This window comes from Anarrhichthys ocellatus, unplaced genomic scaffold, assembly GCF_004355925.1.
Source record: "Anarrhichthys ocellatus isolate YVR2014 unplaced genomic scaffold, GSC_Weel_1.0 scaffold38, whole genome shotgun sequence".
Classification (NCBI taxonomy): Eukaryota; Metazoa; Chordata; class Actinopteri; order Perciformes; family Anarhichadidae; genus Anarrhichthys; species Anarrhichthys ocellatus.
The window spans coordinates 4363796-4381213 of NW_022280068.1; the positions used below are offsets into that span (position 1 = coordinate 4363796).

Consider the following 17418-nt stretch of genomic DNA (forward strand, 5'->3'; position numbering starts at 1 on the left):
TTTAAGAGTTTATTTTACCACAAAAAAAAATAAGTTTTTGGTTGACATTTTAGTTGGAGTCTGTGGTTTCCTCACATGATACTTCAGGGCTGAAGAGAAAAAGGTTTCACGGAGACAGTTGTTTTTTTCATTTCAACAAAAGGGAAACCACCATCAAACACCGACTCATCAACTCATCTGTGTTTAGTGGCTTTAGGTGCAGCGTACTACTCTCAGTCAACATGACTGGCCTCAGCGGTGAGTACCTTATTCGAGTTTAACTAAGCTAGTTAAAAGGATGTTGTATTTACTTTTGTGAATGAATGCATGTAAAAAAAAAAGGCATCAAAATGATCATACAGTATTTGAAATAATAAACAAGTTAAAGGTAATCATAGTTATGATAGTAATAGTCAAAAGCAAATCTGAAAAAAGTGACCTAAAATACCATGCTAAAGTAACTTTCTGGAATCAAATTAACTAATAGATATTGTGTCAACCATCAACTACATTTAAAGTGTCAATGGGTAAAATGATTGAACACTGGTGTCAATGTTTTAGTCTCTGTAGTAGCTTTTATTTAAAGAGCAGACTGATTGATAGCCACACACAACACGGCAACAAAGACGTGTTTTGTAGATTAACTTATGTGTTAATCAGTAAGAAATGTAGTTGTAGTTGTTTATCAGCCAACATTATTTTTGGAGTAGCCAAAATCTAAATGGTCATATTTGATTACTAATATTTTTTAGATAGGCAATAACATAAACAGATATCTGTCTTATCTCATTGGCCAAATAGCAATTACTGACATATACCCTGTAAAAAACACATATGGTTTTACCAATGTCAAGTTATATGCAGTCTGTATTGAAGTGTAATAAAACACATATTACAACACAGTGTCAATGACTGGAAATGTTGGCTAATGACAATTTCTAAGAGCTTTAATACAATGCAGAACTAAACTACTGACTAAAACCACATCCACTGGAAACATTTACATCTAACAATAATATGCACGGCAGTGTCACTAGTAATCTGAAAACACATTCAAGCAGAGAATATGACCAACAGGCTAGCATTTAAAGGGGAACTCCACCAATTTTCCACATAAAGGTCAGTTTACTAGTGATAACAAGAACTTCTTTGTCAAGTCTAATAAAATAAATAATGATCTCAGTCTGGGCTTGGACACTACACATGTACAACAGAAAGTCTGGGTTAATAACTGGGTTTATGTAGTTTAAAATACGTATGTATGTACCAGGCAGGTAGGGGCTAATGGAGAGATGCTATTGGTAGCATTATGGTTAGTGTAGCAATTTTGGAGTTTAACTCATACTAGGGAGTCAAATTCAAGATATTTTGTTTATTTTTTCTTCAGTTTTGACCCTTCTTTTGTAAATCTGTCTCTCACGAGTACCTTGACATTATGGGATTGCAGCACCCCTTTAACTGATCATTCTATTACTCTCTAACATTACACATAATAGTCGTCTATACAGCTTATTAAGGATATTGTCAATTATGCTATTACAGTGCTTGGTCTTCAAAAAATATATTCAATTGTTTTTCAGATCTCCCAAACCTTCTGCCAGCTGTGCTGATACTGTTAACGAGTTTCAAGGTAAGATTAAAACACAAGTGCAGCACAATCTTATTAGAGTTATAAACATGAAAGATAACAAGATGTTAACACATTCGTAGCAATTTGTATCCACATCATATTTGTTTGTATCAGAGGGGAAAATAGCAGGAAGCAGGTAACTAACCACGACCTTCCCCTCACAAGCAATATTTCCTCTAAGGAAGTGGTTGAACAGGTGTACCAAAAACAAAAAACATGTTGGTTACTTGCTGTACTTTACTTGCTTTTATCTGATCATTTAATCTGACTTTGATTCCAGTGTTCCATGTCTCAACATGAAAATAAAAGCATCATTATTGTCACGGACTATGACTTCTCCATCATGACCTACATGGAAAACTCCAGTGTGGATTATGGTGAATATCCTGAGCTCTGTGTGAAAGAATCCAACCGCCTGTTCCGCTGCTGGTTCATGCCTACCTTCTACTCCATCATCTGCTTTCTGGGGCTGGCAGGGAACCTACTTGTCATCCTCACCTTCTTCTACTTCAAGCGTCTCAAGACCATGACGGACGTGTACCTGCTCAACTTGTCCTTTGCGGACCTGCTCTTTGCTCTGTCGCTCCCCTTTTGGGCAGCCAACTCCATGTCAGAATGGGTGCTGGGTCTGTTGGTGTGTAAAGCCATACACACTATTTACAAGGTCAGCTTCTACAGCAGCATGTTCATTCTCGCTTTCATCAGCGTGGAACGCTACTTCGTCATCGCCAAGGCCGTCTCTGCTCACCGCTACCGCTCCCAGGCAGTGTTTCTCAGCAAGGTGTCATCAGTTGCCATCTGGGTGATGGCACTGATCTTCTCCATACCAGAAATGACCTACAGCACAATCAATAACAACACCTGCACCCCTTACTCCAGCACTTCTGACATGCTCCGCGTCAAAATACAGGCCAGCCAGATTATTTTGGCTTTTGCCCTCCCGCTCCTGATCATGAGCATCTGTTACAGCAGCATTGTCCATACCCTTTGCCAGGCTCGTGGCTTTGAACGCAATAAGGCCATCAAGGTGATTCTCGCTGTGGTAGCTGTCTTCCTGTTCTGCCAATTGCCTTATAACCTGGTCTTGATTTTGAACACAGTTGTCACAGCAAAAGGAGGAACCATAGACTGCAACTACGAGAACAATGTCCTTTATGCCACCGATGTCACCCAGTGCATAGCTTTCCTGAGGTGCTGCCTGAACCCCTTCGTCTACGCATTTATTGGCGTCAAGTTTCGTCATGACCTCCTGAAGCTACTGAAGGACTTGGGCTGCATGAGCCATGCCTGGTTCATCAGGTATACCAGGGGCAGGAGGAGGAGCTCAGGGGCCACCGACACGGAGACCACCACCACATTCTCTCCTTAAAGCTGTTTCAGTATGAAAAACCGCCAATTCATTCCTGCAGACCACACAGTGGACTATTGAACATTAGGATAAAAGTCTCAACTAAAACACAGAACATCGTACATATACATATACATGTACATGTAGAGGTTAAATGACAATTGGGTTTTTGTTGTTTTTTGTTGTTTGTCTCTTGATAGTGTTTATTCTCATCAGTTATGATGAAACAAGGCTTTGGTTATTTGTTTGTGTTGGCTACAGTGTACAGTATTTCAAGAAATTCACAGTGTTAATGAAAAGCTCAACCGAATCATGTTCAATAAACTGAACAAATCACAGTCTCTTTTCTATGTTCTAAACAATTTGCAATATTGAAAAACAAACCAATAAGATTAGAATCACTGAAGACTTTAAAGTGGTGCATTGACAGAATTAGTGTGGATTTAATAAATAAAAAAAACACATTAACTTATGCTCAGGGACATTGATAAAATATAGGAAAAATGGATCCTAATATGTGTTATGAAACACAACAAAGTTTTTTGGCATAGGGAAACTGTGCATTTGTGCAGATTGCATAACAACCAGAAGACATTTCTCAAAGGACGCTAATGATTTATACTTCTACAGCAGTGCCCGTTCTGTCCAGGCCAGGAACATGTATTGCTGAGGCAGATGCATGTCATTTATTTTTATTTGGACGTGCTGTTTTTAAATTCTTTAGGCAGTGATTCCACCTCCTTGTGCTCAAGTTCAATCAAACTTCTGTGGCACCTGGCGCGTCGGCACATTTTTCATGAGGGGCGCGGAAGCTCTGTGAAAGCTTTTTGGCCAAAGTATAAATTAGGTATAAGGCTTAAAGTTACAATGTGTAACACTTGGACACACGCTCCAAACAATAACAAATAACAATTCCAACAACTAATTAACAGCAGGGCAAGAATATGCAAAATTCAACCAAACTGCTGAAACCCAGAGACGGTCAAAATAACACTGCTACCTTATAAGCTTCCCGTGTGGTTTCTGCCTATATTGTGTTTATTGTGTCAGTGTACATTTTGATAGTTTCTTTATGGAATTAAATCCAAAGTGTCTGAAACGAGAAAATGCCTTCACGCCACCAGGAGACTACTTCACCGGGAGGAGAGCGGTCGGCAGCTACGGGAGACGGATCTTCAGTTCGCTGCTCAACTAAATTATAATTACAGCCGGCTAGTGGCCAGCCACAGCGCTGGGTCTAACCTATATAATGGCAGCCACAGAGAGTTTGCTGACCTGTTGGGGAGTCATGGGAAGTCCGGGATCAGACCCCTGGTGCTGGTATTTTTTGAATTTGAGTTGCTAGAGCAAAAAGAAACACAGATTTATGTTTGCTTCTGAGAAAAGGAATGGCAAATGCAGCATCCTAAAGTCTTTTACACACCAGATATCATTAATCCAGAAATCACTTGACTTTAAGGTTAAGGGAGGCATAAACTTCCAGAGCAGACTGATATGCTTTATTAAAACAATTTACCAAGTTATCCCATGCTGTTAAACACACCATAATGCACAGTGTGTAGGTTGACTGTAAAGAAAATTATATTTTTTACATTTAATATAAAAAAAAGCTTACTTCACAGGTGCAGCTTGAGTTGTGTCATGATACCATGTTTACCTTCACACGGTGAATGAAATCTAAATATTCAGTAGCACTAATAAACTCACCACCACAGCTTTGTAAAATCTTCTACTTAAAAATCCTCTACATCCTCAGTGAAATCAGAAAAAATCAGATATAAAGCTAATTTCAGATTGTGATGATGGATGATAATGCAACACACAGGATCAGTGGAGTGAAGCTCCTGCTTGTTTCAATGATTCCTACAACACAGCATTCTCTGCAAACACTCTCCACAGCTCTCCACACTCTATGCCCTCGCCAGTGTTATATTTCATCATGCTAATGTTGAAACAGCTGTGAGTAAGTGTTTACACAAGCACAACATTACAATGTTGTGGAATAATGTCACATGTCTCTTTTGAAGCACTTTCTTTAGTACAGTTAAAGGTGTAAAAAAAAACACCCCTCCATTCATAAACTTTACACTGCTATGGTGACATCATCAGCCGGAGCCAGCACGGATTAGTGATCCTCACTGCTGATAGGCTCACAGGGAAAAGGGTTGGGATTTTATTAATAAAAGCATGCAACGCACGAAAAGTTGAGGTAATACAGTGAACAGTCCAAGAGTAAAACATTACAACTGCAGAATCTTAACTAGAAGAAAATAAGGTAAGATGACCTTTCTTTACCTCAACTTAAGATATACAATCAGTTGCAGTTAAACTGTGTCTATTATTATTATCATTATTACTGCAGCAGTTATTAGCAGGGAGATAAAAAGCTATTTTAAAGCAAATTAGGATGCTCCACATGTCTGCTCTTGTTTCCTAAAATGAAATACTGCTGAATAACTCGAAAGTTGCATTCTTGCATTACAGCTCAGATGCCCATTGTATTTCATGGCACACTATGTCATTGACCAAGATGAGGAATTGTAAACCTAAGTAGGTGCTGCTCAACATTTAAAAAAAGATCTGACTATTCCATAAAACAAGCAGATTTTGTCTGTAGACCACTTAAAAGAAATGTTTTGGCTGTTTATGGAAAACACTATCGTAGTTACGGTAACCACGATTCACCTGGGTGACTCATTGAGCACCACTCCTCGTCTGAAACGGAGAGGGAGACATATTATGATCTGATCATCCCTCATATGACACACCCTTCCTGAACAGCTATTCATGCTGATATCAGCATTGAATTGAGACATTTACTCAGCTTGTGTCATTATTCATTGTGTTGTATGAAAAGCCTTGCGCTACATGTACTGACTTATGCACTGTAGGACACAAACTGTTTACTACTGTCAAGTTAATTTAGCTTAAAGGGGAAACTTTGCCACCTTTTTATGTGGAAGTCCAATCAGTGTTGATGAATAAATGTAGTCGATATTGACCAAAGCTGAGTTTGCAGCTGCAAAATCTGTTGTGCTTCCTGCATCCAGCGCCGTCATTTGCTGTGACAGTGATGTAGTGGAATGCAAGGAAGAACTACAGACTCCAATTTCAGCTTGGATTTGCCGTCTGTACCTCTGGGATATTCAGCCGTATTTATTTAAGACAGAGTATACAGCGGAAGAAATGCAGCAGTGAGAGTCCGAGGTTCTGCTCCACAGGCAAGAAAACTCAGCTTTCTCGGTCAGTTTAGCACAAAGTGAGTAATTGATTGCGTCAATTGACTACATTTACCATCAGCACTAATTGGACATCCATATAATAGGTGGCGATGAAATGAAATATATGTCAATACTGAAAACAATGTTTATCTATCACATCTATTGAAGAACATATTTTATTTAAATCTGGCAGCTGCAAAGTCCATTGCAAATGTTGGGAAGATGTTGATTTAGTAAAAGAAGGCAACAATGAAAAACTTGAGATAGGTGTTTATGCATAGTGTAGTGTAACAGTGGCCAAAATGCAATAAATTATCTATGAATAAGAGTATCGGGGGGGGGGGGGGGGAGCTTTTAATGGGTCTGTTTTGCAAAAAAGGACAAAGGTAAGGCTATCCTTCCAGTAAAGAAGGTGTAACCGAAGGTGTAACCGAAGGTGTAACTGATCTCCCTTCATTGTATCTCATGTCTGCAGTAGTCCCAGAAGACTGTGAGCTCTCCTAACATGATGCCTACAGCTAAATGCATGTCCCAAATGATACCCAATCGCGTCCTGAGAGTGGGTCAAACTATCCGTCTGGACTCGGGGCCGCAGGAGACAGTCAATCAACATCCCAGTCTCACGGAGCCCAGCAGTAACCATGGTGATCCTGATCTTGATATTTCCCTGGATAATCTCAACCAGCTCATCCTGGAACTGGATCCGACATTTGAACCTTTTGACGTCAACAAAAGTCCTTTGTGCATCAGCCCTCCCACAGGTACAGTGCGACTGTAAAGCCACTTCCCTTTGTTTCTACACTTTTCAAACTTTTATTGCCATATTATGTCTCTTACTTAAAACACATCAATGAGGTCAACAAAGGGCAACAAATAACAGCCTACAACCTACTCGGGTGTGAAAAAGAGCATGATAAACCACAGTCACCATTATAGAACAAATAGTACTCATATGCTGGGACTTTGGGAATGTACCCTTCCTTTTTGAGATGGTTTTAATTTTTCTAAATCATGGGGTAATTGCACCACTTCAGCTGTTCTGGGATTACTGCCCAGACTAGTACCACACCCTGCACATGTTGGGCTGCATACACAGAGAAGATCACTGAAGTAGACCGAAGGTGGTACGGGGGTGTCTTCACTCAGACCTGCGCTGATCAGAAAGTGTGCACAAGAGTCAACAAAGAATACAAATGGATTTCCTGTTGCTCATCTTGTCTTGAAAGATGCTTGGTTGCATGTTTATGAGACAGAGTGCTTAAAGTAAAGGAAATCAAGCAACAGAGACGAGAAATCAGGTGAAGAAAGGTTAATTTCATCAGTTAAAACAGTTAAAGAGAAAATGAATGCGCTAAGGTTAGTGCTTCTTTACCATTGTTGCAAAATACAGTATTTCCCCTTTGAAACAACACTCACCACGGCACCTGCCAGTAGTCTCAGACACATTTATATATTTCTGTTTCAACATTAGTCATTATTGTGTAACTTCGGTTGCAGACGACCACCAGTCACACATTGCCCACAGGCTTCAGTGTTTTCCTGAGGGCATGAATTCACTCAGTGCCCATTAACACAGTGAGGCAGACAGATCCCTGAAGAACAAGTTGGGACTCCTCTAGGTGATTTGGTATCATTGCAACACCAAAAATGCACAATTCAAAGCACATATTTTGGAAGGAATGATCTGAGCTGTGCAAGCAAGTACCTGCATGACAAATATGGAAGTCTTTATTAGGATATTTTGCAACTAAGTGTTTACATACGGAGGCCAAGCCCTTTTGCTGACAAAAAAGGCATGAAATAAGCAAAATCAAGCAACACGCAGGGGTTTTCCACATTATCCGTTTCCAGTGTGTTAGCTAACACTTCCCTCTCCATTCACAGACGACTCAGATGAAGATGTCTCCCACTGCGTGTTGGTCCCTAGGGGGTGTTCTCCCTGCTCCCTGCCCACTGTGGTCCCATCTGTGTCAGCCAGTATACCCATCCCTACATACAGCAGTGTCCGCTGCAGTCCCCATGGCACACTGGTGTTCTCCAGCTCCCCTACATCCTCTCTGCCTCCGCTGCCATGTGGCAGTGGAGCCCGACGAAATCCGTCAGCGAAACATGACGCAGCCTTTTCCCAAGGATCCATGCGCCTGTCACCCTCCAACAGAAACAGTGGCGTCTCGCTACTCTCCATGTCAACATGCTCAGACACCAGCTACATCCTTGGCAGGTAAAAATCATAATTAAAGCCAGTCCAAAATATGAATCTCTAACATGCAGTGACTTGTAAATTTGCAGCAAAACTTTAACTCTACTGCAGAGGTCTTCAACAGGGGGTCCGCGAAATTTTTGGTTGATTAGACAATTTTTTATTTTTTTTTTCCAAACATGAATCTGTCCATTATTTTAAAAGTTCAGTATTGTATGCAAGATAACAGGTATTTTTTATAAATAGCAGTGGCAGGCCACCCTACTCACTGTGCCTTGCACATGTTTAAAATAAAAACATGAATATATGAACCTGTGTATTATTTGAATAGCTTAGTATTGTATTGTATTAAGAAACTGACCAAACAGGAAAATGTAACCATTTATTCCTAGAAACAATGTGGTGCCATCAGTAACAGACGGGTAGAACGTTTCTCCTTTTCTGTGATGTTAAAGTTTACTAGTACACCGTGTTGATCTGTATATTTGTATTACATCCTCTTTCTCCCTGCGTAGCAACCTGTCCTTGGCCAGTGAAGACGCTGACTTTCAAGACTTCTTCCTCACTCACACGTCCGGCTCCTTTAGCGATGGGTCCAGAACTACAGCATTTGAGAACAGGCACAGCCCAGACAAGCCCCTGCTGTTCAAGCGAGGACACCTGCAGGAGCTTCAAGGCAAAGGAGCACAGAAAAGTCCTGCTTTACTCTCTCGGTCTTTGAGCGATATTCCTGTACTGCTAGTCAACGGTGAACCACAGCTGGATCTGCACATCCAGTCGCCTGGACAAGAAGTTGATTTAATGCAGACCGTCCACGTGTCTAACTCAAAGCCATTTTCTCCTCACAGTGAGTCACACATCTCACAGTAGTCTATTTTAGTGGCAGCTACTGTATGTAAAACAGTATTTGACCTCTCTATCATATTTTTGTGGTTGTAAAAGGTTTCCAAGCCCGTTTTAATGGCAGCCAGCCCTCAATGAAGTTCGTCATGGACACTTCAAAGTTTTGGTTCCGTCCACATTTCAACAGAGCAGAAGGTGAGAACCTCAAAACATTACTCCAGAAATAATTCTTTGAAGACGTAATAGCTTTACTTCAGCTCAGAAGTTATCTTGCAGTATCTACTATCATTTCCTTCAGGGGTGTAGGACTACTCTGCAGTACCGATACACACACTTGCAACTGTCTCAAGGCCTTTTCTGTGATGTTTCATTCATTCCAGCTGAAGCTCTGGTAAAGAACAAGGAAGTAGGAGCATTTGTTGTGAGAGACAGCACCTCCCACAGAGGCAGTTTTGGTCTGGCTATGAAGGTGGACCAAACGGCCACCAACATCACTGCTACCACCAACCCAGGTAAACGTTTACTGACAGTCTTGCCCTTATGACAAATTTTGAATCACATGCTGTTATAAAGTCATATGAGTGTTTGGTCAGATGCAGCAAAGAGAAGGTCATGAATGCCACAACTACCACAATCACAGATGTGAACATAGTGTGCCATAGTGCAGCTGTCGTCATTTGTCTATAAACAGGGGTCTAGAAGGAACAAGGAATCACTTACCCAACTGTGCTGATGTGAATGGGCATGTCTGATGACCTCCAGCTATCTGTGGTGAGGCAGGAGACAGTGCTGTTATGTTGTCCACCCACATTATACGCTGTGTAAACACGAAAGAAAACCCGATGTTTATGGCACTCCAAGCAATCAAAGAGGAAACTAGAATTACCGCCTTGTGGTTGTATGCCTCCGCCAACCAGTCATGTTGCAGTTTATGTCCATGTCTGTCCAACACGTCATCACATCATCATTTTATCCAATTAGACATTTGTGTGGAATTGTTGGCATATCAAATCTTGAGTTATGGCCAAAAACGTTTTTTTGTGTGGTCACAGTGACCTTTGACCACCAAATTCTAATCAGTTCATCCCTGAGTCCAAGTGGACATTTAGAATTTTTTAAGAATTTCCCTCCAGGCATTACTGAGATATTGCGTTAATGGGAACAAAGTCCCAGAAAGATGCAGGTCTGCTGAGACCCTCAGCTCCTTTAAATCAAGATTGAAGACTTTTCTGTTTGCTGCTGCCTTTAATTGAACCAGATTCAATTAATATATTAATCAATTTCCTGCATTTCTGCATTTTACTACTGTATTTTATTTCTTACACTGTTCTTTAATGTTTTAATGAATGTTCTTAATTGTTTTCAAATCTCCTTTTCTTTTGCCTTATGTTTTGATGCTTTTAATGGTTTTATGTGAAGCACTTTGAATTACCTTGTTGTTGAAATGTGCTATACAAATAAACTTGCCTTGCCTTGCCGAATGAACCAGACGGATAACCCCAAATCATAATGCATTCGTGTGGGCGTCAACTATGGTGGGGGCAGCTCAATGTTATAATGAGTCAGCAAGAGCTGGCACATTGACGGGCCGATGAACACTGAGATCAGAAACAAGTGCAAACTTGGAAAAAACATTCAAGTGAAAGACTACTACATAGACCCATATTTTGAATTTCATTTACAAGAGTCAACAGACACTGGCAGATGGAATAGATGGAGTAGTATAGAGGCATTCCTGAAGAGCAGCGTTTATGTGTTTTTAGTGATCTTGGTATTGTTCAAGATGAATTAGATTTTGTGATTAAATGCCTCATGTACAGCAACCGACAGAATCATCTTTTTGAAAAAATAGCTGACTCCTATTTTGGTTGTCTGAAGCTAATTTGTTAAGTTGGCTTTTTAATGAGTTGGCGTTAGGATCATCTTGGTGTTTGTTGTTGTCTAGAGTCTTCTCAGCCCATATGTTGCTCAGGACATTATAAATCAATAAGTTAAAATAATCAAAATATATATATTTTAAATTGATCAGCCATAAGCCATGAAATAACTGGCAGTGCCATCACTTTTATGTATCAATATCATATAATGTACATTAACTCCACTGTAAATATGATTTTTTTCTGACAATTGTTCTTTCATCTATAGGAGAGAGCAGCTCAGATCTCATCAGACACTTCCTTATTGAATCATCAGCTAAGGGCGTACGTATCAAAGGCTCTTCTCAGGAACCGTACTTTGGTAAGTAAAGGTCAACAAGAAGACCTCTTTGTCACACATAATCTAGAAGTGATCCTTCTCAACTCACTCAAAATGCACTCGCCTACTCAAGTTGAGTACACACCTTGGTCTGGCTGATGATGTCTGCCCCACCAGCACTGAGTCAGCCATGTCGGGCCTTTTAACAAATGGGTGGGCGGCAGCGGGTAGATCTTTTTCTTTATTCAGTATGAGTTCACTGGGTGTGTTCTCACACCCACAGAGCCATTATCACGGTTTATTGTGGCTCTCTTTCTTATCTGCTTCCACAGAATGATATCTCTATAGTGAAATATATCTGGCTCTGTAAAACCACCACACAGCAGTCTGAATCAGATTTTGTTTTCAATTCCACCTTTAAAAGTAATCATGTAAAAAACAAATCTAGAATTTTTAAACTAGATTGATCCTAGAATGAACCAATGGATTGAAATACATTTAAAAAGCAAAATTTCTATGCACACCAAGAAAATAACCTACAGAAAAAAAGTATACAGCACTAATAATCATAAAATCTCCCCCTCCTCAATTACACTTTAAAATAATGCCATTGAAATATTACATTTCTTGTTAGACCTTTTTTGTTTCAAAATAAGACAATGGTTTCTTTTTAGAACTTGTACTTAACCAAAGCAATGCTTTTGTGTTATCTTTGCAGGTAGCCTCTCTGCCCTGGTCTACCAGCACACTATTTCTGCCTATGCTTTACCCTGCAAATTACTGCTCCACTCCAGAGGTAGGCCATTATTGCAAGACACAGGATGTTTCTTCATCTCTGTGTGTTTGTGTGTGTGTAGATAAATGAAAACCCTTATCTCTTTGCCTACACAGATCTGGGCGCAGCAGAGGAGAGCGCAAATCACAAACCAGCATCAGAGGACAAGAGTAGAACAGGTGGGACAAATCAATAGATAATAAAGAATGCAAACCCAAATTGTTTACATTAGCATGTACATTTTACTAGCACTTGTCAAAAATTTAACAAAATATTTGTTAAAACTGATCATTTCTCCTCACAGACTCTTCTTATGTGTGATGTGGCTTACCCAGAATCTTGAGTGGAGCGAAGCATTAGCTAATTAGTGGTATTGATTACAGCTGTGCCGCTTTACCTATGATGAGTTAGGACATTGGCTGTGAATAAGAAGAGAATAGACCTGTCCATTGGAACTGCATGAGAAAAGGCAGCTTTGATCAAAGGTTACTGTGTCTCCTGTAAGCAACAAATATATGCTATGTATGCAAATTTGGGCCAAATCATATTTCAAATTACCTGTTTATGTCTGTTTTTCTTATGAGAATTAAAAGAAAATCCCGGGAGGGAGTTTCACTTACTTAAATGTATTACCCTACATATTTAATAACATGTGCATGTGCATTCAACCTCTATTCCTAATCTAACCTCCAAAATATTTGCCTTTTCCATAGCTCGCAATTTTGTCTATCTGAATGCTGTCCACACTGAGATGCTGACGGGCCCATGTGCAGTGCAGAAAGCGGTGTGCTCTACACTTGAGAAGGCCCCGGGTTCCTTCATACCAACCATAGTCAACCTGAAGGTGTCTTTGAAGGGTGTCACACTGACAGATATCAACAGGAAGTAAGAAAACACACATCCTGTCATCCTGCTGCTGAGATTTTACTTACAGTGCACAACCAATCATGGTGGTTTGTGTGCAACATTTTGTTAAAACTGATAATTTCTAACAGCCATAATAATTTCTTCACAGACTCTTCTTCAGACGCCATTACCCTGCTCACCTGCTGAGCTACAGTGGTGAAGATCCAGACAATCGACTGTGAGTATACAGCAACAAGTTATGAAATCAAAGGCCTTTATTTTTTAGAAAATACACTCTTATGTGACATTCATTATGGTTGCATTGTCTTTTATGTCAGTAACTGTATACAAAGAGCAGATCACCATTAGTACTCCGTGGTTATTTGTCTATTTGTTGTTATTATACATTATGTATTTACTGAATAAAAACACACAAGTAACTTATCACATTAAGGGTGGCTTAGTTGTATTTTGTTGTCCCCTAAGTCTAACAGCGAGCAAGCAGGGCTGAAACTGGCACATCTAAATAGAGGGCAGCAGTCATTAATGTTATTAATTACACCTGTGCTTCTCCTTATTATGACGTCAAAATATCAGCAGTGAAAACAATGCATTGTCAAACAAAACATTTTTGTCAACATATTGTAATCTTAAACTTTCTTTTTAAACTCTTACAGGTGGTTGAAAGGTTCCAGTTTTGGTGCAAGGTAATTTTGAACTATAATTGCTTACAAAGTCAGAAAAATGTTTTGTATTTAACTTTAAATTCCGCGTATTGCTCATACGACAAGCCATAGTTAAGCCTCCCAGGTTTCAGGCTGACATGCAATACTTAACTTTTATACTTGTGTTTAAAGTGGCAATAGTACATTTTTTGCTTTAACATTATGAAGTAGATGTTGATTGCACAATGTAATGATTATAGAATGGTGAATCCATTGGTGTTTAGATTGGTTCCCTATAAGTCTTGCTGTCACTTTGCAATTCTGTCGGCCACTGGGAACAATCTCCCAAGAAAATGAAGGCTCCGTTTACAGCATAAAGGAAGTGCGTTGTGCATTGTGCAACCAAAACAGGAAGGGGACAGAGTTATTGTTTTCCACGGTATCGATCGGTATCTGTCTCCAGTTACCGAAGAGTATCAACGTAAGTTCTTTGCAATTTGTTTCCGATCCATTGCAGCAAAAATGACGGAACCGAAGTAATTGTGGAAAACAAAATGCAGTGTGTCCTGTGCATTGTTGACAACTGCAATGAAAGTAGTTAGCACTAGCTCTAAAAGGCGGCAGATGACGTCATGTACTCATTTGCATATTGTTGACGTCAGCTCACATACAGCTTATTGGTTGGCAGTGAGGGAGAGACTGCCTGTGCGTGACCCAAGAGGAGAGGGAGAGACAGCTTGCTGTTTGCAGAGAAGCTGTGGACTGCGATTATTCTGAGCAGCATTGAGAATGAATAACAATATCATGTATCTGAATATACTGTATATCTTGCCGTTTCCCTGATGGTCTGAATAAATTGCTAAGTTTGTCGCTAGTATTAGCCACTGAGAAAAACCAAAAAGTAACCTTTGCAACACCAATAATACCACTTAGAAACTAAGGGGGAGTAGAAAGGTTTTCTATTGCCACTTTAATAAAAAACACTTCTTCTTGAACTTTGACTAATTTAATCTAATCAAGCGTTTTTTTGTCCCAATAGGATGTTTGGCTTCGTGGCGAAAGGTGTGGAGGCTGGCATGGAGAATGTATGCCACGTCTTTGCAGAATATGACCCTCTGCAGTCTTGCAACAAAGTTATTGAGGTTATTCAGGCTGCCATAGCCAAGCCTTAGACACACAAGGACGGAGACAACATGATCTTAAGACCTCACCAACACTGTCTGTCTTACACTGTACTTTTCTCAAGTAACCTGTCCAATATGGTGGTCATCGTAAGTCTCTGCTGCTGTTATTAAACTGGATAAATTACTGTTTCTGCCAAACACAATACCATCAAAATTGATTTAGAAGCGCTTTGGACGATCCCGACTCGTACCACGGTCACCTGATTAAAGTCATATTGAAAAGACAGATGGAACTGTATATACATATATGAAGATGTACAAGACTGAACAGCTGTCAAGCAAGAACATAACAGACAAGGAACCAGCAACATATGATTGTAATTAAATGGCACACTGCTACTGTTAAAATAATGTCCAACCAGTTTGTAAATATGTTAAAACAAATTAAACAATATTTATGTAATTCTTGATATATGAAGCTCCCAAAAAATATTTCAGTGTAAAATGTTGTAGAAAATATTGTAGAAAATGCTAGAAACCAACACCTACATAGAGGTTAGGGTATGGTTAACTCATTTGTGTAATCTGATGTTGAATCTGCACTAGGCGATTAATTATAGTGATTTGATATGAGGGATTTTGAAGGTTCTGTTAATAGATAGAAGAAAAACTGAACAATTGTCACGTCCTTTCATTTCAAAGCAGAAATGTTACATATACCCTAGTTGTATTGTTCAGAATATTTATTATGCGGCACTGTAAACAATTTCTTCTCTGTATATTCATGTTTTTTTTTTTCAATTGTTATGATGAGAAATAAACATGTTGAACTTGGGTGTGTGCATGCTTACAAATGTTTACGTCTGAGACAGAGAAACAGAATACATGAAAGAAAAAAAACACAACAGTCACTTTTTTATTTTTATTTTAAATGATAAAGTGTTAGATAAAAGCATAATTCTTCATTCTGAAGTTACAGAGCTCCCAAAATGAAGTGTGCTTCATGAAGCAAAGCAAAATCAAGCACAGAACTGCATAGATAATATCTTTAAATATAATATATTGTGAGGCACTCAAATGCAATTCACTATGGTCCTTTTCTTATTTTTAATATCTTTGGTGCCAACTCAAAATTTAGCATAAAAACTCGTAATCTAAGGTGTAACAGATCGCATGTGCCACACAACCCGAGTTGAGCATTGACTACAGAGTTATCTATTTACAAATACTGCCCTCCTCTGGTTGAGGCAGGGAATCTAAATTCTCTGAGACACATGGTGAGCATTAACAGCCTCACTGCTGTTAAGATCACAGTGAGCTGTTTTGTTGTTGCAGTTTTTTTGCGATAATGCATCGTAAAATAAAGCTACATTATCAGCATGAGTTGCAAGATTTCTTTTTTTTCTCCACAAAAGCAATGAACTTCAATGACAAAATACCTTCAATATACACACAATCAAGGAATCTCTCAGTGCTGATGTTCTTATAAGTGCTGTGTGTGAACTGTAGGGAAATGATTAGGGTGGGAACAATACGTTTTACTTTTTAAAAAGCATGACCCTCTTCAGCATCATGACTTGACTTAGAAAAAAATTGCAAAACCCTCACAAAAAAATGTTAAAGTAATATAGGTTTATTGAATTGTTACAATTCAATTTGCCATTAATAACTAAAATCACACAAAAATATAAGAGTGTGTTCTTTAAACATATGGCCAATAATAGAACTACAGTAAAGTAAAAGGTGTAAAAAAACTTTTACTTTATGTTTACTGCAGTTCTGCTTCTGTTGAGATGCAGAATATGGTGAAGCTCGGAGCTGCTATTGGATTGTGATGGAGCAGAAATGAAGTGATAACTGAAGAGATAACATTCAATTACTAAAACAAAAGCCACAATCATCTCTTTTTCTGCACCCTTCTCACCATGATAATTTTTGTACAGTCTCTTAAAGAAAAAATGCAAAAAAATCCACCTTTAGATAGTTCACAGCAGCTCATGGTTATCTGTGGCTCCACACCTCCAATGATCTGCATCCACCTGTGAACTCATCCTCCTGGGCCAAGTGCTGATTAGAATGAGTTCAACAGAGTCATACGGTCGATATAATCTCTTTTGTCCAGTGACCTCATACTGAAACAATCACAGTATTGAGGGACACTTTTCTTCATCTAGAGTGATGATGAAGAAATATGTTTAAATATGTTTAAATATTAAAATTGTTTTCCTCTGTAAGGTAATGGATGTCGGTCTGACATATTTGATGATGGTTTTCTGACACTATAAAAATAGCCCAAAGCCTAATGGGAAATGCTTATCGTGCCAGAGTCGAGATTTGATGAGAAAAAATTCAGATTCAGTCATCAGCAATGTTGATTTAAAAATACATAATAGGTATGGTGGCAATGGATGGTAATATCCTAGATGCAGTGGCGGCCGTGCATTTTATACCTAGGCCTTCACTGCTGTCCTGCAGCTGAAATACCACCTTATAACCACATGATGGCGCCACAGCTATTATTCGTTTTTAAGGCTGTAACCATGTACGTCTGCGTATTAAACCGTTCGGTACGAGGCTTACAATACATTTGA

General features: G+C 39.2%; 2 protein-coding genes across 2 annotated transcripts; both read left to right on the top strand.

The window, feature by feature from the left end:
* Positions 1 to 166: 166 nt before the first annotated feature.
* Positions 167 to 3892, top strand: ccr7 (chemokine (C-C motif) receptor 7). Its single transcript, XM_031867188.1, has 3 exons — positions 167 to 237; positions 1560 to 1609; positions 1890 to 3892. The coding sequence occupies exons 1-3, from the start codon at positions 222 to 224 to the stop codon at positions 2976 to 2978; spliced, it is 1155 nt and encodes a 384-aa protein (XP_031723048.1). The 5' UTR covers positions 167 to 221; the 3' UTR covers positions 2979 to 3892.
* A 1284-nt stretch (positions 3893 to 5176) lies between these two features.
* Positions 5177 to 15648, top strand: LOC116394168 (tensin-4). The gene is made up of 13 exons (XM_031867037.1): positions 5177 to 5232; positions 6654 to 6939; positions 8063 to 8399; positions 8894 to 9225; positions 9321 to 9416; positions 9602 to 9733; positions 11367 to 11459; positions 12136 to 12213; positions 12309 to 12371; positions 12906 to 13077; positions 13208 to 13276; positions 13716 to 13745; positions 14743 to 15648. The coding sequence occupies exons 2-13, from the start codon at positions 6684 to 6686 to the stop codon at positions 14873 to 14875; spliced, it is 1791 nt and encodes a 596-aa protein (XP_031722897.1). The 5' UTR covers positions 5177 to 5232; positions 6654 to 6683; the 3' UTR covers positions 14876 to 15648.
* The last annotated feature ends 1770 nt before the right edge of the window (positions 15649 to 17418 follow it).

Bases quoted from the DNA above. Each gene is read 5' to 3' on its own strand.
- ccr7 (XM_031867188.1), top strand. The intron at 1,610-1,889 runs GTAAGATTAAAA...CTTTGATTCCAG, and splicing joins TACTGTTAACGAGTTTCAAG to TGTTCCATGTCTCAACATGA.
- LOC116394168 (XM_031867037.1), top strand. From the start codon at position 6,684: ATGATGCCTACAGCTAAATGCATGTCCCAAATGATACCCAATCGCGTC. The intron at 8,400-8,893 runs GTAAAAATCATA...CTCCCTGCGTAG, and splicing joins ACCAGCTACATCCTTGGCAG to CAACCTGTCCTTGGCCAGTG. The intron at 9,417-9,601 runs GTGAGAACCTCA...CATTCATTCCAG, and splicing joins ACATTTCAACAGAGCAGAAG to CTGAAGCTCTGGTAAAGAAC.